Source organism: Megascapheus bottae, chromosome 5, assembly GCF_031878675.1.
Source record: "Megascapheus bottae isolate mThoBot1 chromosome 5, mThoBot2.hap1, whole genome shotgun sequence".
NCBI classification, from domain to species: Eukaryota; Metazoa; Chordata; class Mammalia; order Rodentia; family Geomyidae; genus Megascapheus; species Megascapheus bottae.
Genome location: NC_143513.1, coordinates 80,686,734 through 80,707,829, shown reverse-complemented (window position 1 = coordinate 80,707,829; position 21,096 = coordinate 80,686,734). Strand labels below are relative to the sequence as shown.

The window sequence follows — 21,096 nt, the reverse complement described above, 5'->3', positions numbered from 1 at the left end:
GCTCCTTCCAGCCACATCTGGGGTGAGCTCCTGAAGTTCCCATCTGGCTGAGCGCTAACTTACAGCATCTTATCATCTTTTCTCTGTCTCAGTCTTATATTAAATACACTATATTTAAAAGTATAAATAATACCAAATCATATGTAATGTACATTTACTTTGAATAACATGTAGCATTCATTGCAAGAGATTACAGTGACTCTAATATTAATGTTGATAGCTACAATACATAGAAAACAAGGCATAAATGATATTTCATTGTATAAAAATTTCAGAACCATTTAAGAACTAGTGGTAGGGAGTCAATGGGAGCACTATTTCCCATTTCTAGAGAAAGTCTTCATCTACAAATATATGTATACACACAAATAATCATATATAATAATAATATATATGCCTTTATGTGTATGTGGAAAAGCATAGATACATTTTTCATGCAGCACATCTTTTGCAAATAAGCAAGTACTTTAGAGGGCTCAACTCCTTCAGCAGGAAGGAAAGGAAGGGCTGGGAATGACAAAAGGAAATGGGACAATGAGTGACAGTGGCTACTTCTAGCTTCTTGCTACGTGAAGCTTCTGAGAGGAGCGGTGTTGTGCCACCTCAGTAAGACTTTGGCCTTAAGCAGATACTCTATACATATTTGTTGAGAATTAGATGCTTTTTAAAATTATTATTTTTTTATTACATTGTTGTGCGCTTCAACTTGTTGGCCTGCATTGACCTTTCTTAGTGGAAAACTTTCAGTGTTATTTCTTTTGTACAGTGAGCTTCATGGAAAATGTCACTCTATCCACTTCTACATCATCATTAATTAAAAGAGCAGGTTACTCATGAAAATGTTAGAAGGTGCATTTAGGCTAATACATCCAAAGGAATTAAGTGGCTTAACAGCTAGACAGATATTGTAATTTCTGTTGCTTTTCCTTTTATGTTGGTTTAGTAGAGTGGGCTATGTTTAAGTGGAGGTTGGTCAGGGGTTACTTAGATAGCTTTTAGCAATTGAAGTTGTCCCCAATTCAATGTCATCTAGCATTATCAGCCGGCCAGAGTCAAGTGTAGAGTTGCTGAGCTTCAGCTTGGTCACATTGTGCTTGTGCAAGCTTATGTTTTCACAGACATGTAGGAAATGATTTGTTTACCACTTTTTGACCTTGAAAATTAAAAACAAAAGCAGATACCAGGTAATGACGGATGGTTTATTACCTATGTACTTAAATAAAAGTAAGTGCAATGAATTTCTTCCTGATCTCTGCTTCCCAAGTGCTTGAATTTACAGGCATGAGCCACTCGCGTCCTGCCAACCAGAGTGTGTCTTTTGCATCAAGGAATCTGCCTGGATCAAGGAAGGGAAATTGAGTGATAGACTTTTAACTTTGCCCGTTCAATTTCCTTGCTGCTGCTATTTTTGTCTACGTGACCACTTTAGTAAGCATATTAATTAATCATGCTTTCTTGTGATTTGTGGGAATATTCTAACCCAGTGCTGACCTGTCTTTTAATCAATACAAACTGTCTTTAAACCTCCCTCCCTCCGTACACCACTGCATACAGGTGGCTTCCACACGGATAAATGATCACGACTGAGAGTGGGTTCACGTTAAATGAGAGATGGACAGTTTTGATGTTTATACATACTTGAAGGAATTCTCTGCTGTTCTTCTTTGTGTGGGGCTGTGTTAGAAACGAATGGTGATTAGTGCAAACAACTCCAGAGCTTGACTGTTTCCCATAAGATGATCGGAGGCCTCAAAGTTTGTGGGCCCTTAAAATTTTCTTGGAGACAAAAATGTTTCCTGACAGGTAATGATGATGCCATCCCAGGTTCAAGGAGTGGACTGGGCAAAAGACACCTGGCTCCCTCAGTCAGGTGCTGCTCCGAGTGTGTGTACCCCAACACCAGTCATCCTTTGTACTTGACCTGTCCTTGGACACAAAGGAAACTGCAAAAGTAACTTGTGGTGGCAGAGAGAAGAGAGGCTATTGTAGAAACAGCTGCCCTATTTGCTAAATGCCATGGGTCTCTTAAAAGAATTCTCGACAAGTCTCGGAGCTGCTTTTGGCACCCAAAGCAGCAGTCTTCAGATTGCACAGGTGTCTGGAATCCAAAGCGCTGTGTAATCTAGAGGCTGCTAGCTCAGGAGATGACTCTTCCCTTCTTCCCAAAAGACTCGTGTTCTTTTTCTGCATGCATCATCTCTACCATCAGCCGGCTTGGCTTCCTATGCAAGAGGATCTGAGATGTTCATACCTTGAACACAAATATACTATGAAGTTTTAACCATCCTCTAAGACACAGGTAGAGTTGGAATGTTTTCATGAAAATTCAGGTGCCTAAGTAAGGATAGAACCAATAAAGACATAATGAAACGGTGGTCTGGAAGTAAGGATCAAGTATGTGGTAGTTGGTTACCACTTGTGGTACTTAACTGTGTGGATACTGATATAGTTATGAGTCTCATGGCCACAGGGAAGGCATGCCGTATTTCAGGGTAGCAGATTTTACTCAATCTGTTTTTATTTGTATTATCCTTAAGCAGTTGTATAAAGAGGTTTCAATTCAATGCATCTGTTTGTGGGTACACTGCATCTTAACACATTCCATCCTCCTCCCTCATCTCTCCCAACCAGGTAGGGGGATTTTAAAGAGATTATGGAAGAATTTTATGTATTCCAACTCTCAGGAAAACAAATTCCTATCAAGGGAAAAGAGTCACCTTTAAGCTTTTGAGACAGTGAATAATCTATATCAGGTGCCTGAGTTCAAAATCACCCAGATCACGTAGTCATAATCCCATCCCCATTGTCTTTCATGAAACATGAAAGGAATTTTTACTTCTTGGGTCATGTCCTGTTGTCAAACCTATCACATCAAAAGACTAATTGCTGTGAGCTGCCTGTCCCTGCCTCCAAAAAGAACTGAAGAGAAGCTGGGATTTGCCTGGGGCTACAGCCTCTGAGCCCAGACAAGACCCTTGGTTGTTACAGACTAGGGTCAGTCCCTGTGGAACCTGTCATCCCTCTTCTTATCTTCTCAGCATATTGATGTTGTAAATACAGGGGCTGTCTTTATACAGTTCTTCCAGGTGGAGGGATGTGTGTGTGTGTGTGTGTGTGTGTGTGTGTGTGTGTGTGTGTGTTCAGGAGGAAGGAATGGAGGGCTGTAGGGAGAGGGGGAATCTGTGGGGCTTCAGGCTCCAGTGGCTCCAGCTGCACCTCTCAGCTTTCCCCGAGCTTCTGGGAGAACTCAAGTGAAGACCAGACAGATGGCACATGGAGGGCTCATCTGTCCTGTGTGGGATGGAGGCTTCCAAGGACTGGAGGCTCCTTTGTGGCGCTCCTCTTCCCCATCTTCATTTGCTTTGGTTTCAAGAAGCAGCAATAGGCTGATGGAATGTGAGGGGCTGTCAGAGGCTCGAGCCTTCCCCAGCTGCCAACATGCTGCAAGTTAATGTTTTCTTCTCTCTGGGTGCGTTATTGCTATAATCAGAAAAACAAATGTTTGGCCTGAATATGACAAGCTCTGTCACAGACAACAGCTCCATTTTACACATTGGCTCTTGTGTTGCTATGAAAAAAAAATGCTAAAAAGAATAGATGGACACTTAGGTTTTGTTTCTGGTATTTGAATGAATTATTCTGGTGAGACTTTCTCTTGTCAGGTGACCTTTTTCTTGGGGTTTGCTGTAGCCTTTTTAAAAAGTGCTTTATTTTGTTTTGGTGTTAATCATCGTCTCAGGATGATTGTAATACATCAAGGGCCTAGTCCGGCATCATGCATAGGTTGATAAATAATTTAAAAACAAACAAGGGAATCATTTTAGGAAAACGGGGTTCTAGATCAAGACATTCCACTACACTTCAAAATGAAACTGAACCTAAATTATTTAGAGAATATGTGTTTTTGGTCTGGGACATATGGTTCCAATGCTAACACTAATGAGTGCTACTTGAAGTCATTTATGGTAAGTTTTTGGTGTAAAAGATTTTCCCTCCTCTGTTCATATTTTATAGTGTACATTAGTGCAACAGCACATGCATACCATTAATAACAACTGCATAAAGAAGGGTACATAGGGCGTTGGGAGTTTGGCCTAGTGGTAGAGTGCTTGCCTAGCATGCACGAAGACCCAGGTTTGATTCCTTGGTACCACATACATAGAAAAAAGCTGGAACTGGTCCTTGCTCAAGAGGTAGAGCTCTAACCCTGAGAAAGCCCAAGGACAGTGCTCAGGCCCTGAGTTCAAGGCCCAGGACTGGCAAAAAAAGGAAAGGTACATAGGTTGGAAGTTGCATCTCCTGGTACAAGCTGTAAAATGTCCCAGGGGCAATGTGCTTGTCTCTAAATATTGCCAGTGGCTCATTTTTTGCCCTGCTGCTTGAAAGGAAGTTCAGCCTTCTGGGTAGATCCACAGAGGGGTGTGGTTTAGAGCAGAGTGAACTTGGTTATGTTCAAGTCATATGGACACCTAGATGGGTCGTTTTGACCCATCTCTCTCAGTTCTAACCAAAGTATCTCTTGCCTTGGATTCTTGCATCATTAAAAGAGCCAATTGGTAACCCCTAGAGGGCTTCAGCAAGGATCAGGAACTGTCCTCCTGGACCCCATCTGTAAGTCAGCCAGTCACCATGCTGTCAGCTGCAGTGTGGTTTATAGCTTCCCACTACCCTGCCTCATTAGGGATCCAGTGGGCTCTGAGAACCAACCCCAAGCCCAGGTCACTCGAATCCTTGGATTCTGCTTCAGGGTAAGGCCACCCAAAAGACTACAGAACCCGAACTGGAAGTTGATTTATTTCATTTGGGATTAAGAGGTGAAACATTTGATCTGTGCTTTTATGGTATAGTTTTTGTGTTAAATTTTAACAACAATAATACTTTTTTTTAAAATAGGGAATTTTGTTTATGATTGTTCCTTAGGAGCTGTAGTCGATTGATTCTGAACTACGTCGGCTCAAGGGAAGATTTTATATCTATATACATGGGATGTTTCTCATGTCTTTTCAAATGCTGTTTGTGAGTTGGCTTTTAATGAGTGTTTGCAAAGATAATGGAGACTCAGTGCAGTGATCAAAATAAAACTGATTAGATTTGAGAGGTCAAATGTAGATTTCCATATTCTGTCTGTAGGCAGCTCTTGACTCCCACTGACATTTTGCAGGTCAGCTGGATGAATGTGTTAGGCATTTGTGCCCGGAATGCTTCAGTATCCCCCTTCTTTTCCTCTCCTGGGTCTTTGTTATGGTTCAGCTTCACTGGAAACAGTAATGTTTTCTCAAGAAAAAAAAGAAATAAAAGTAGTCTGGAATGACATAAAATAATATCAATTATAGGATACATTAAATTATGACTTTGATGAGCATCACAGATTTGGAGTCAAACCATCACTGTGTATCCTTAAATTTGAAAAAAATATTTTAAGCCAGGGCCAATGTCTTACACTTAGAATCCTATCCACTCAGGAGATTGAGATCTGAGGATTCTGGTTCAAAGCCAGCATAGATAGACAAATCAGAGAGACTCTATCTCCTATTGACCAGCAAAAAGCCCAAAGTAGAGCTGTGACTCAAGTAGTAATCTTGGGAGAAAAACCAAACAAAGGCATGAAGCCCTGAGTTCAAGCCTGAGTACTGGCACACATGCCCCATTAAAAAAGAAAAAAAAAACATGTTTTAAAAAGAATATTACAGGGGCCGGGAGTTTGGCCTAGTGGTAAAGTGCTTGCCTAGCATGCACGAAGACCTGGGTTCGATTCCTCGGTACCACATACATAGAAAAAAGCCAGAAGTGGTGCTGAGGCTCAAGTGGCAGAGTTCTAGCTTTTTGGAAAAAGCCCAAGGACAATGCTCAGACCCTGAGCTCAAGCCCAGGACTGGCAAAAAAAAAAAAAAAAGAATATTACAATAGGCTCAAGGACCAGTGGAATAGAATAAAAGACCCAGAAATGAACCTACAGACCTATGGCCACCTAATATTTTAAAAGGGAGTAAAAATCACAGGATGGAAGAAAGATAGCATCTTCACCAAATGATGCTAACAGAATTAGCTACACACATGCAGAAAACTGGAGCTAGATCATTGTGCACCAGAATCAACTCTAAATGAATCAAAGATCTCAATATAAGGCCAGATACCATGGCAATATTACAAGAAAGGGCAGGAGAAACGCTAGACACGGATTGAAACTTCCTAAGATCCAGAGTCACAACAAATCAAAGGACTGGATAAATGAGATTTCATCAAGCTGAATGAAGAGTTTCTGCATGGCGAAGGACATGGCTAGCAAGATAAATAGAAAATCCACATAATGGGAGAAGCTTTTACTAGCTGAGCATCAGCCATATTTAAAATATACTTAGAGGTCAAAAGTTAAACCCCCCCAAATAAGCCCTCAAAGAAACAACAACCCAATTATAATTAATGGACTAAAGACTTAAAGAGAGACTTCTCAGAAGAAGAAGAAAGAAGGGGCCAATAGACACATGAAGAAATGTCCAGCATTTCTTCATAAAAGAAATGCAAGTCAAAATAACACCTCAACCCAGTTCGAGGACATTATCAAGCACACTGGCAATAACAGAGGCTGGCAGGGATTCAGCCAAAAGGAAACTCTATGTACATTTGTTCATACAGAATGTACCTTTGTTCAACCAGTCTGGAAAGGAGTGGGAGTTTCCTCAAAAGACTAAACATAGACCTTCCTGATGATCCAGCAATTCCTCTCCTGGGAATCTATGTAATAGACTATGAACAAAGCCATACAAAAGCTACCAGCACAACCATGTTCATTTCAGTACAGTTTACCATAGTCAAGATATGGAGGCAGCCCCGAGATCCTTCAGCGGAGGAATGGATCAAGGAAATGTGCATATACTCAATGGAATTCTATGTTTCCTTCAGAAACAATGATATTGCACCATTCATAAGGAGATGGAGAGATCTAGAAAAAAATTACATTAAGTGAAAGAAGCCAGACCCAAAGAAACTTTAGGTTGCATGGGTTCCCTCATTTGTTGTAATTAGAATGTGCCTATAAATTTACAAGTTAATGGATACTAAAAGACAAAAAGTTACACTTGGACATGATACAGGACTCTAAACATTCACACAGAGACCAAAGGAGGGTATCCTTAGGAGAGGATCACAAAGGCTCAATATCTATGTACATACAATTACATAAATGATGTTCATCGAAATGAACTCTTAGACATGGAAATAAGAAGTTTTTGTTGTTTTGTTTCTTTCCCATCTCCTTTGTTTCTGATTTTTATACCTCTTGTCTTGTATATAAGTTTGGGGGAGGGTAAGGAGGAGCATAGAAATGGCAGGACAAAGGGTGAAAAAAATGCAGCAGTGACACTGACTAGACACTATGTTGAACATGAATATACAGTTTGTGGGGGAGGAGGGTTGGGAGGGAAAAACTGCGAGAAAATGAGGGAAGAGGTGACACTGTTAAAAAATAAATGTACTTATTACCTGATTTGTGGAACTGTAACCTCTCTGTATATCACATTTATAATAATTTAAAAAACCCCACAGTATTATAGCCTAAAAGAAAAAAAACTCTCAACCCCCAAATCAAACCAAACCACTAACAAAAACTATAGTATTTCATTTCCCAAAAGCATAGTCTGAATGAGATGGATGGTATTCATGATAGGAAGCATGCCTAGTTTGGGAAGCTTATTAGAGTTTAGGCTGTGAGTTTATTGCCCCCAGAAGGAGATTTTATGAGACAGGGAAAGGTCACCTAAAACTTCTATGGGTGTCACGTGCACTGATTTCAATTTGTTTTCAAGTTGGCTTCCTATTTATTTTCCCAGTGAGAGTGAACTCACATTCAGAACATACTCCTAGAAAAAGCCACTTAATTTAAAAGCTAATTTTAGGAATTGTTCACTCATCAAACATTTATCCAATACCTGCTTTGTACCAGGCACCAAGCTCCAGGGACCTGAAGGTATTGTCTCCTATGTCTAGAAGGAATGGACAGCCACACAATGTGGTTCTCAGCACTGGGAAACAAATACAGAAGAGAAACTGAATATACCATTCAATGTACACCTGTGAAAATGGAGGTAGGGATGGATGGAGAAGATGGGTGAATGATGAAAGGGTGATATGACCTCTGAGACAATAGGTATTCCTTTTGTGGTTTCTTTCTTTCATAAAACAATTCGAAGCTACAATTTATCAGCACAGTGGTAATAATGAACAATATATGAATAGAATATATGAAAATGTTTTTTTAATCTCAAAAGTAATCTTTTATCCTCTTGTTTTTAAAAGAAAATTTAGCTGTTTGGGGGCCTATAAGAATACAGCATGTGTGGGTTGGAGGCATGGCTCAGTTGGTAGAACACTAGCCAGTAAGTAAAAGCAGCAGATACTGAGTCTGAGTCCAAGTGCTGGATCTAAGAAAAAAAAAGAACATGGTGTGTGCTATTCTTCTTATCTGCTGCAAAGTAGGTCCAGGAGGCAGAGAAGAGCTAGACTCTTTTTTTTTTTTTGCCAGTCCTGGGCTTGAGCTCAGGGCCTGAGCACTGTCCTTTGTCTTTCTCAAGGCTAGAGCTCTACCACTTGAGCCTCAGCACCACTTCTGGCTTTTTCTATATATGTGGTTCCAAGGAATCGAACCTGGGTCTTCGTGCATGTTAGGCAAGCACTTTAACCATTAGGCCAAACTCCAAGCCCCAAGAGCTAGACTTTTGTATCCTTGCCTCCTCTAAAAGTCTGTGACTAAGTTCCAAACCTCTTGGTCTGTCCTATGTAGTGTATTCATACTTCATTATAAACAATTTAGTATTTGACCTGAAAACAATGGCATGGGAGAAATTCTTTCCCTCCTCCCCAAATAAGGCACTTTTTAGAGGGAAGTAACTTTAGAACATTAACTGAAAAAATCTGCTACCCCAAAACTGTTCATTTTGAGGGGGAAAAATCTTAAAAGACAAAGAACAAATAGATGGGTTTCAAAAAAAGGCATACATGGTCTGTATAAAAAATTCAAGTAGCATCAAAAGATGAAAGGAACTTACAGTTTCCATGCTACTTTCTTAGGAAGAAAATAAAGCCATACTTCATAAGAAAGTAACGGGAGGAAGAAACTGAAGTAGAATAAAGGAATTGCTGAACTTGGAGCAAAGTGAAGAAAACATGACTTTCTGCTCTTCTCTTTCATTCAGTGTCAAATCTCAAAGCAGCTAGCTTACACCACTCCCAAATCATGGTTTGTGCCAATGGATATTTTCAGGATGCAGCGAAGATGAATCTATTCAGTGGTCTTCCATATCCTTCTTTTGGATATCAGTTGACTTTGAAGGAAGGAAAGAAAGATGACTTCTTCTCCTATTTTATTATATGGCTGTTTGCATTTTCCAGAGATGATTTTAATATGGTATTGAATTATATCAGTTTTTCTGGATGTTATGGAATGCTAAAGACCCAGTGTATCCATAAAGCTTAGCAATCCTGTGTTTCCCTTTCTTACAACCTCCTCTACCATCAAAGGCCAGAGGACCCAGATTCCTGCTGTAGGAGGGTGGGAGAAGATGGGGGAAAGAAAGCAACTGCATTTGGCTTTCTTCTCCCCTTTGGTTCTATCTTAGCCCTGAGCTGTCTGTGGCTGCCCAGATGGGCAAAGATCATCCAGCGTTCACCCCCATCTCAATGCTGCTATCTCCTGCACACCCTCTCAGACATGCCCAGAAACCACGCTTCATTAGCCTTCTGGAGACACCTTAATCCAGTCAAGCTGATGCCTAAGAGTAACCTTTTTGTTCATTTTTTAAACAACATTTCTGTCAGGTCAGTGTCTTGAATTAAATGATCCTGATGCCTGAAAGTACCGAGTTGTGACTGCAGCTTGGCCCGGGTGGACTTGTCCATGTGATTCTGCTGGTCTGTCAAGGCTGACCATTTCCTTTCCCCCAATAAAGAATCCTCTAGTCTTCCCCATTCAGCCAGAGATCTGAAGGCTGCATGAGAATGTGGTGGGCATGAGGCCATAGGCTAGCCCCATGATGAACTGTCCTGGCGTGGAGAAAGGGAAGTTCTGGTACCATGGTGCAAGGTAGAGGTGGTGGGGCGAAGGATCAGCAGCTGAGCTTCTCTTCATGCACCTGAGGCAGCCACAACCTTCCTTTCATTCCTCAGCCGCCGGGCAGAAGCGCCAGGCCGCTCACCCTCCAGGGGCCCCTCAGCTAGGCAAGGGTCCGGTGTCTGTTGAGAAGGAAGCGACCGCAGGCATTCACAGGAAGATATGGACGGATAAGGCAGGGGTGAGTAGGGCTCACAGTCAGCCATAGGAACCCACAAAGTAAGTAGATTTGTTTTTAGGCATTTGGGGAGAAGCAAAGATAAATCCACCCAGTTGGTTCTAGAGCATTCTCCTGCTCGCACTAGAACCTTACTCTGGAATAACAGTGGACTCAGAACCTGGATCTTGGGAGCTGGAGGTGATTTCTCCCCGGTGAACTTGACATTGTAAGGGCTCCTGGGAGCCCTTGTGTGGTCCTCCCCACAACGTCCCTTCACATTCCCCTGCTCCTTTTGGATTTAAAGAAGTGAAATTTAAAATTATGCCAAACCATTTTTGCCTTCTTATTTCCTGCAAAAGTAAAAACCACATTCCAGGAGGTATGTACTGGCAGAATCTGTTGTGTGCGTGTGCCCACTGGCTCTGTGGATAGATAAGCTGGCTTGGTTCTGTGTTGGGAAAGCTGTATTTTATATTCTTTACCTCAACCCATCTGCCCGTCTATCCTAATAATGCAAAATACTGAAAATACAACTTACAGAAAACATTACTCCAATGTTATTTACAATAAACAAGAAATTGAAACACTCATTTTTCTGTTTTGAGAGAAATAATGATTACTATTAAGTTAATGTTAGTAATTATTCAACTTTTAGGTTAAATAAGTTTTGGAAAACCCACTGGACAGATTATTAGGTAGCACTTTTAAATGATGAGATGAAGACTGGGTGATTTCAAGGAAAATATTCTTGTTAGATAGGCAAATACTATGTATATAATGATAAACTAGTATATTATAATAATAAAAATTAATTTAAGGAAGTTAGGATACATTTTCTAAAATACAATATTCTAACATGGATCAATAACTAAAGATTTTTTTTATGACTATTATAGCACTGATTCAATTAGCTTTGATTCTGGGCCTAAATAGCAAAGGAGACTTCCTGAAGGAGAGGAGGAAACAATGTTTCTTTGATTCTCCATTTCAGGAATGGCTTTGGGCAAGACCATGGAGGGGAGAAGGCATCTTTACCAACTTCTGTCTTCCCTGACTGGCTCTTCCAGCCTCTCATCAAAGAACTTCCAGTCCTTATTCCACAGAGTCATTTATGTTTTTTAACCTCCTGCTGAAAGTTTGTGTAATGTTTTCCTCACCTTTTTTGTGTGTGCCAATACTGGGACTTGAACTCAAGGCCTGTCTTTTAGGTTTTTTGCTCAAGGCTAACACCCTACCACTTGAGCCATCCTTCTTGTTCCAGCTGTTCACTTGTTAATTGGAATAAGAGTCTCATGGACTTTCCTGCCTAGGTTGGCTGGCTTCAAACCTTGATCCTCAGGTCCCAGCCTCCTGAGTAGTGGAGGATTAAGACATGAAGCACAGGTGTCTAGCTGTTCCCCTCAGTCTGTAGTTGCTCCTGGCCCAAGCTCTCCCTCAGAACACCTGCTGTGCACAAGGGCTCAGCCTCAGACTCAGGTATACAAGAACCACCCTCTTCTCCTAGACTCATTCCTGCTGCTACAGGCTATCTGCGAGTCAGGAGAATCAGCCCACAGGAGAGAAGGTGGACTAGAAAATCAGATCAGAAGAAATCATGCTGGGTGTAGAGTGGCTGGGTTGTAAACATGTCCTTGAACTATTCTACCCATCCATGATTTCTTCCATCTGAACTTGTAGACTCTCAAGTTTAATTAAGACAAATCGCGGCAAGTTCCATTTCCATGGTAGTATATAGACACCTTGGTGGTGTGTGTGTGTGTGTGTGTGTGTGTGTGTGTGTGTGTGTGTGTGTGTGTATGCTGGGATGGGCCTGGCATAAGTAGGTGTGAGGTGGGCAAAGGCTTCTGTTTAATCCCATAGTTGATTTTTATAAGTAAGGAAGAATATCTGATCTGGATCCCAGGATACTTGCTTGTGAATTCTTCTACTCTTATCTCAAGGATGAATATTTCATTTGTGTCATAATTTTTACATTCTCCTTTGGCTAGAGCAAGGAAGGCTCACACAGAGAGCAGGGCCCGAGTGCAGGGGGCCACACCAGAACTGCAGGCCCCAGCTTAGCGTCCTAGGCTGAATTCCTCTTTGCAACAGTTGTACAACATGAAAGGCGGAAGGAGAAAGCACTCCACCCTTCTATTTCCTCAGAAAAGGGGACAGAGATTTATTTTGCTGAGATTTTGGAAATCTAATCATCCAGGCTTATTCCATCCAAGCTGGTCCACAGACGAGCAGAGACACTGCAACCTCGAGGGGCTGCCACTCAGTAATGAGAAGCGGGAATCTCATCAATAAGAAAAATCACGGGGCACGGCCTGTATTTCCTCTGAAAATCACCTTGTTGGTTAGAAAGCAATCTAAAGTGATCTCTGGTACCAGGAATTGATTTGGTGAGATTCTCCATGTTCCTTGTTTTGTTTCTCTTCTCCTGCGTTTAGTGAGAGAAGGTCCTTCCCACCATTAACCTGAAGTCATGCTCAGGCTTATCCTGGAGCCTTGACCAGTGCAAAGAAAAAACAGCATTTCTGTAGCTCAGACTTACAGTTAGAAACTTACAGGTGGAACTCACAATGGACAGTTAGAAACAAACAGGTGGAACCATGCCTGCCTTTGCTCTGCTGTGTGTGTACGTGTGTGGGGGGGAGGGTAGGTGTATGTTTGTATTTTTCTTTCCTTGCTCAGCTACATACCAGGAGCCCCATGGAAGCAGCAACATAAAACAGGAAACTTTCCCTGGACTTCTAGGCCATAGGCTTACCCTTGTCAGAATGACAACTGAAACAAGCCACAGTGAGCACGTGGTATTACCTAATAGTCGTGGCATTTTCTAATTCACCATCACTCATTGACAAGTGGCAATATTCCTTTAAGGTCTCCAGGGCATTGGAGAACTGAAGGGAACAGTGACCAAGGGCCATCTCGTTCTCTGGAGTATGTAAGTTTGAGTGTCCACTTTGGTTTCAGTTAAAGAAAGGGCACGAAACAAATTATCTATGAAATAGCTCTTCTGTGACAAGCTTCAGACTAGCCACTTTCACCGGTCTCCCTAGTTTTGGAGACTCTGAAGATACAGAATGTCTCCTCAGGAAGACATTCCCTATCGTTGATAGAAGCAAGTGGGCACTTTCCAGGGGTCACACATGTCTGGGGCGGAGTGAATGGCTTCACGTGGTGCCCGGTTGCCAGCAGCTCTCCTGCCCAATGTGTTCACAATGGCTCCACGCTGGTATGGAAGCTGCGAATAACAACAGGTTTGGTCCCAAGATTCTTATCCCAATCTGATGTTTGCCAGCTATGTGAGTTTTAGATGATAAACTCAAACTCTAGGTGTCTCAATGTCTTCATTTTTCAAACCAAAGGTGATAATACCTATAACTAGACATTGCTGTGAACACACTTAGTGTCGGGTAGAAAGGGAGATGTGAAATGGGATGTCAGTTGAATACAAAAGGATGCAATATCCTTTTCAACGGTGAGAAACTTTGATTTTGTGACAAAAAGAGCTTCATGAACTCTTAGCAATTTAAAGCTATTGAAGAACTGTTGGCATCCATAACCCATTGACATTTGAATGTTAGGGCAAGAGCTGAACATCGGAAGAATAGTAATTAATTCATCATCGTTATAGAAATAAAACATCTTGTAATAGTCTTTGATACTTTTAAAGAGATTACAAAGTACTCTAATATCTGCATGTGGCATATGATACAGGAGGATGTCATGCAGAAGGTAACAATTTGGCTTAGTAAATAGATTGATTTGAGTTCTATGAATTTAATTTATATTTTAACTGAATTTATACAATTTTACTGTAAGACATTTATTAAGGAAATATAAAAGTCAATGGGCTGCTATAGACCTATTTCAAAGGGATTTAAGTTGGATTAGCTCAATAGCAAAAATCTGAAAAATCATTTTTCTTATAGTCTTATTAATTTCTGATTTTGAAAATGGAGAAATGACATAGCTAATGGGTTATGTTTAACACTGGGCAGAGGAGCCAGAAAGAGTACTCAGCATTTGGTCTAAAAGGAAAATTTAAATACGCTTTCTAAAATACAGCAGTTGCCTTTTATTTTCTAAAACTCTCTAATATAGGTACTGGTAATATTTGCTAAAGATCTCAGTGATAATTCTAAGATGATAGCCCCTAGAGTCACTCTTATTTAATCTCAAGTTTATTTGCTGCTTTTGAATGATATTCCAAGTCAATGATTCATAAAGATTCCATAATGGAGATAGGAATTAAATCAGAGCTGTAATATACTCAAGTGTTGCCCTTAGAACACATAACATTTGCCATGAATGTGGATAATCTGAGGCCTATGTGATCTTTGAGTCTGAAGCAGTGGAAGAGTCCCGCATTTTGGCCAGCTATGGCAATGGAATCTGGTCAAGTTAGTGGTGGCTTGTGAATGACAAAATGTGATCCTTTTGTAGGACTCTCAAGGCCAAGAGGAATAACCTTAACAATACATCATAATATTAGTTTTTTTTCAAAGCACTTCTACATTTCCATTGGGGTCTTAGTCCTGTAAAAAAGCGTTTTCTATAATTGAAGCAATTTATAAACAAAACAACATTGCATAGCAAGATAGTTACACTCTTGTTTATTTTTGGTCCTAATATTGGTGTTAAAAACAGTTCCAAAACTGGTTCCAAAATTAGGCATCTTAGGGGTTTTATCGAGATCATTAGCAAATAATACTGGTTTCTTGGTTAGGGTAAAAAACCATTAGGATCTGGACAAATAGTTTGGCTATCTGTGAGGAAGCCTAAGAGAATGCTTTACCTCTAGAGGCTGATATTTAAGCTTCACTTGACCCAACTCCCTTGGAAAAAGCACAGGAAGCAAAATTGGTCCCTGGACTGGATGAATGGCAAATCATTTATGATAATGGAAAGGAATTAAATTGGCACTAAAGTTTGAATTTCAGAATGGTTAAATAAAATTCTGTAATGTCAAAGTTGGTGGTCTTTTGTTTTTTAGAAGACTGCTCACAAAAGCAAGGACAACCACTTAAATATTTCCATATCCTTTTGTTGACTTCTCTGAATTATTGTATTTAAAGTAAAAATATTCAAAAAGAGAATGTCCATTAAGTTTATATACAATTATCTGAAAGTTATTGCAAGGCCAGGTACTGGGAAGAGAAGTATATGTATTTCCAAGAAGATAATACTTACTTTTACAATAAAAATTTGGAAGAATAGCTATAATTCCCTATTATTTTCATACTAGAAACTATGAAAACAAATCCTCACAAAACATTACTGGCTAGTGGGCACAGGTCGAAGGTATACTTGATCTCAATCTTAAATAGCCAATACTGACTTCCTAAAAGCAACCCAGTTGGTAATGTTAAAAGCAAATAAGTGCAATATGATTATTGTATATATATTTCAGTGGCACACACACACACACACACACACACACACACACGCACATTTGCTAGACTTGGGGCTTGAATTCAAGGCCTGGGTACTGTCTTTAGATACTTTTTGCTCAAGGATAGCACTCTGTCACTTGAGCCACAGTGCCACTTCCAGCTTTTTCTGTGTATGTGGCACTGAAGAATCAAACCCACGGCTTTGTGTATATTAGGCAATCACCCTACCACTAGACCTTGCTCCCAGACAGCCACAATATTTTTTTAAAAAGTTAGAAAATATTTCAAATGTATTTATTATGATTACTTTATTTTTCTGAACCTCAAACATTGTACAAGATGTCTTACAATTTAATGTATCCATCTAAGTGTTCAGTAGTTCTTGATCAGAGCTACCTACCTCTTCTTGACGGTATATCTTTAGGTGGTTCTGTTTTTGTCATGCTTGAGGTTCATAGGGCATCTTGAACCTGTAGACTGAGATTCTTTAAAGACAAATGTTTTTCTAAAGGTCTTCTTTAAGCCAAGTTCTATCTCTCTATCCCTTATTGGCCAGGCTTTCCTTTGGTGGACAGCAAAAGTGGCCTCCTGTTAGAATCTTCATCAGGAGTCCTGGTCTTACTCTTCTCTCTGTACTGATTGGATCCACTCTCTCTTCCCCATTCCCTGCCTGGTCTGGCTTATCTCTGCTTTCTTTCCTGGCACTCCACTGCTTCCCACATAGCACATTGGCAAGCATTCCCATAATTCTCTAAACTTCTGCCCAGTGTATATGAAGACAAGAAATTATTATTAACGATCAAGCTCCTTGATCTTCTCTTAGTAACATAGAACACAGCTATGTCAACTTTTACTTTTAGTAGTTCAGTTACATTGAAGATCTTGGCTTCATTAGTGCTTGAGCACTTTAGAAGCCACCTTCTGTTAGAAAACACATCCCTTGAAAGAGTCAAGTGGAGGAAATTGTTGGGCCCAATTAGCCATGGCATGTGACTGGTCCTCAAGTTTGGATGAAGACAACTCATTAAAAAAATAGCTCAGAAAGCCTGTTTGAGTCCAATAATTTTCATTTCCTCAAATTAAGAAAATGATACTGGATGTGAACTTAGGACCCTGTACTTGTTAGACATGTGAACCCATGTCTCCAGTAATTTTTGTCTTAATTCATTTTTCAAATAAAGTCACATTTTTCCTGGGTGGCCTCAGAACACAGTCTTCTTACCTCCCTTATCTGAATAGCTGTGATCCAGGCTTGAACCCTGTTATTCAGTTTAACTTTTAAGATTCTGCTTATGGCTGGGTGTCATGGCTCATGCCTGTAATCCTAGCTACTCAGGAGACTGAGATATGAGGATCAAGGTTCAAAGCCAGTCCGGGCACAAAAGGACCTGAGACTCTTAATTCCAATTAACCTCTAGAAAATGGGAAGTGGGGCTTGGCTCAAGGGTAGGGTGGTAGCCTGGAGCTGAAGAGCTCAGGGACAGTGCCCAGGCTGAGTTCAAACCCCATGACCACCATCCCCACCCCACCAAAAAAAGATTCCACTTATGAAGTTTCCCCCAGATTTGCCTTTAACTTATTCCTCCTATTTCCAAGTGGCTCAGGGTTTGGTTTTAAAGGGAAAAAAGCCTCACTAAGTCCAAATTTATCCAAATCACAATATAACCAGTGAAAGTGAAAATGTGAATAAATTAGAAGCTTGATGGATATAGAAAATGGACTATCAGATATGGAAAAAGCCAGGTCAAAGACCCTTGGATTCGATCATTTAGGAAAGGAAAATTTCTCTAGCTAAAGGATGTCTAGATGAGCCTGACTCTAGGTCCAGAGCTGCCGTTAGAAATGATGCGCTCACAAAACAGTAGTAGCAGCGAGAAATTGTGTGTCAGAGCCAGAGCTTCACGGCCCATTGACATGATGAAGTATTGCGGGCAATAGACACCAGTGAGCAGACCTGCGTTTAGAGTAGCCCCAAACATCAGCAAGGCAAAATCTAAACCCTCGGGACAATTTATGGTTTATTAGGCTCCCAGAAATTAAAAAAAAATAGAGAAACAAGAAATGTATAGAGTCACAAGTAAAATCAGAGAGCTAATACACAAGAGAAGATAGAGTATGGTTTCTGTAAACATCACAGTGTTTAAAGTTGTAATCATTGCTGAAAAATGGGAAATGCGAACGCTCCACATACACAGAACACACACGGGAAAAACATCAGTGACATCTGAAAACCTGGCGGGGACTAGACTCTTGCACCAACTTGTAAAGGAAGGTTATTTATCTTAACCATCAAAGTAAAATCCCAAACCTTTGTCCTTTCTTACTTTTAGAAGCTATTATAAAGGGCTTGATCTTATCCACTGACATTTTAAAACTCCTTTTCTGAGGAGGTTAACTGAGCAGGTTTTCCTTAATCAGAGACTATAGAGGACCCAGGGAGAGGGTGAATATTATTTTAACACCCCCTCCAATTCTGTGATCAAGTCAGTTAAACTTGATAGCTATTTCTACAGATTTTACTTTTGGGAATCAAATTAAACGTATTTTATTTTGTCCATCACTACATGCATATTTATGTTTAAGTCATTTTTACATTTTATTTTAAAAAATCTTTCCTTCCTCATAAAGCTTTTAAGTAGATTATGAGTTATTGTGATACCTTTCAAGTTGTTGGAAGATTTAAGAAATACACTAATCTAATAACACTCAAAGAGGAAAGGGGGAGAAAAAGGATTCTATTCTTGTTTTGGGGGGATTTCTTCCAAATTTATCCAGCCTTCTGTTCCTACTGAAAACCACAAAGGAGCCTATGAAACTCTCTCCTAACTGGTGTAAAACTATCTATCTTCCAAGCTTGGATTATTAAGATCAGGCAGGCAAAACTGAGAAAAAAATGATCACTGTTGCCAACAGTAGTATCTTGTTTCTTAGAGAGATGGGCCCCTAAAACATACTATTCCAACTTTCTCTCCTCATTTGCCCTCACCTGTTCACAATAGTTTATGTCAATGAATTGTCTTGGAATGCTTCTAACCCACGCTGAAAGGACGCAGCATGGTTTTATTCTGGTTTCTGTTTCACACCTGCAGCGATGGATAGGTAGACTTTGTGCAGTCTTGAAATTACTTTTGGCAAACTCACCTCTTTTGTCCAACCCGAAATGCTACTCAAGGAGAGAGGTGGGAAAAATCTTTCCTCTCTTAGAGGTTTAAACAGGAACTGGGTTAAAGTTCTGTCCCCCCCCAAAAAAGAAAAGATTGCTATGGGGACCTAACTTGGCAAGGATGAACACTTCGTAGCAGGAGTGAGAGTGATATCAGAAGTGCCCTACCGGAAGTGACCTCTGGAGTGTTGTCTCTAAGTGTGTCTTCCAGAATCTTTACATGTCCCTCGGTCCACCAGGGCATAGCCTGTAGACACTTCATTTTATCTTCAGAATATTAGTTTTGGGGGATCAAAATTTAGATAGAAATGATATTTTAGGATAATTTCATTGCTCTTGAGGCCCCAAAGTGACAACCCAGGATTCTGGAGTCATAGAAATGCTGCCAGTTGGGCATCTGGCAGACAAACCACTCAGGGATTAAAAGGTGGCCTGGTTTAAAGTGAAGATTAAGAGGGCAGGAGTACTGAGAATCAAAAGTGACATTTGCTGATGCATGGATGTGGGCCAGGCTGAGTTGGCAAATTTGTTTACAGTGTTCTATACGATCCTCGTGGTGGCTGTGAAAAGAAGACATTAGTCAGGCACCTGTGGCTCGTGCTTATAATCCAAGCTGCTCAGGAGACTGAGCTCTGAGGATCACAGTTCGAAGCTAGGTTGAGCAGAAAAGTTGGGGAGACTATCTCTAATTAACTACACACACACACACACACACACACACACACACACACACACACACATACACACACACAGCCAGAAGCAAAGCTGGTACTCAAGTGATAGAGCTCTAGCCTTGCGTGAAAAAAAGTTAAGGGACAATGACCAGGATCTGTATTTTATCTGCATATGGGGCACACGTGTGCACATTTGCACATATGCATGCATGCACACACAAGTAGGTATATATCTCTGAGGATGTCTGAGGATGAGGCTTAGTGAATTTGATAATTTTCTCAAGGTTTCACAACTTGACAGGGAAGAGGTTGGAATTGAAAGTCACATCTTATTCCATTGTCTGTTTTGAAAATACAGAGTTGAATTGGCTATGTCAATAATGTAGAGCATGCAACATTAAAATACAGATCATAAAACTGAGGAGAGAAAGAAATGTATATGGACCAGAATGGGACTGATATGCATAACTTTACATCCTCATAACATTGTCATGATTGAAAGAACCTTCACCTATCACTGTCTCTCAGCAGTCCTGTGACCTTGATACTTAAATTTTGACCTTTATCTAAGCAACAAATGAATGAATGCTTAAGAGTAATACAGAACTCCTTAAAGTTAGAACATGTTTTCAGAGGGCCAAGAACTGGTGGCTCATGCCTGTAATCCTAGCTACTAAAGAGGCTGAGATCTGAGGATCATGGTTCAAAGCCAGCCCAGGCATGCAAGTCCATAAGACTCTCATTTCCAATTAACCACCAGAAAACCAGAAGTGACGCTGTGGCTCACATGGCAGAGCACTAGCCTTGAGCTGAAGAGTTCAGGGACAGTGCACAGGCCCAGAGTTCAAGTCCCATGACTAAGGAAAGAAAAGAAATAAAAAGAAAGAAAGAGGTTTCAAAGTAAATGAAGATTATATATATATACATACACACATATTATATGTACAATCATATATATAGCAAATGAACATGAACATTTTCAGAGGAGAAAAGATGGTAAGCAAGTGAATTAAGGTTCATTTTTGTGCCCCTTGATGATAAGTTCTTGCTAAACTTGGCTCAGAGAAGGGATGCTAACAAAGAGCTCCTTCAGTAGACTGAGAGACCATGGGACTGGGATTCACACGCAATGCAATCATGTACTCTAGACTTTTCTGATTTTGTATCTGTAAACCCCAAAGTGTTTGGAAAGTTTCAGTGTGAACAGACTCAATGATATATTCAGGGCTTTCACACACCTTCTGCTTGTTCCGGTTTGAATATGTCCCTCAAAAATACGTGAATTGGAAACTCAGTCTCCAATGCAATGGTGTTGAGAGTTTTTCTTCCTGGATGACTTAATGCTGCTATGTTGGAAATGGGTTGGCTATCTGGGAAACGTATTCTGGCAGAAATTCTTAGCTCCTTTCCTTCTGTTGCTTTTGCCTTTCTACCTTCTATTATAGATTGATAGATCACACAGGTTCTCACTGATGGGCGGGGGGGTCTGTGGATCTTGCACTTGTGAGTTTATCAAACTCTGAACAAAACAGTACTCTTCGGTTCTTTAAAAAGTACTTAGTCCTCAGTATTCTGCTATGACCACACAAAATAGACTGAAATGACATTTA

The 21,096-nt window shown here is 40.4% G+C and overlaps 1 protein-coding gene across 1 annotated transcript in view; it reads right to left on the bottom strand.

Annotated features, from left to right (window-relative positions):
• Nucleotides 1-16,092, bottom strand: part of LOC150063744 (contactin-associated protein-like 2) — a 57,333-nt gene extending 41,241 nt beyond the window's left edge. The window contains exons 1-2 of the mRNA XM_090332261.1: nt 16,050-16,092; nt 15,535-15,597 (exon numbers count right to left, since the gene is read on the bottom strand). Coding sequence (XP_090188387.1) covers nt 15,535-15,597; nt 16,050-16,092 — 106 coding nt within the window. The remainder of the gene's footprint in view (nt 1-15,534; nt 15,598-16,049) is intronic.
• Between the last annotated feature and the right edge of the window lie 5,004 nt (nt 16,093-21,096).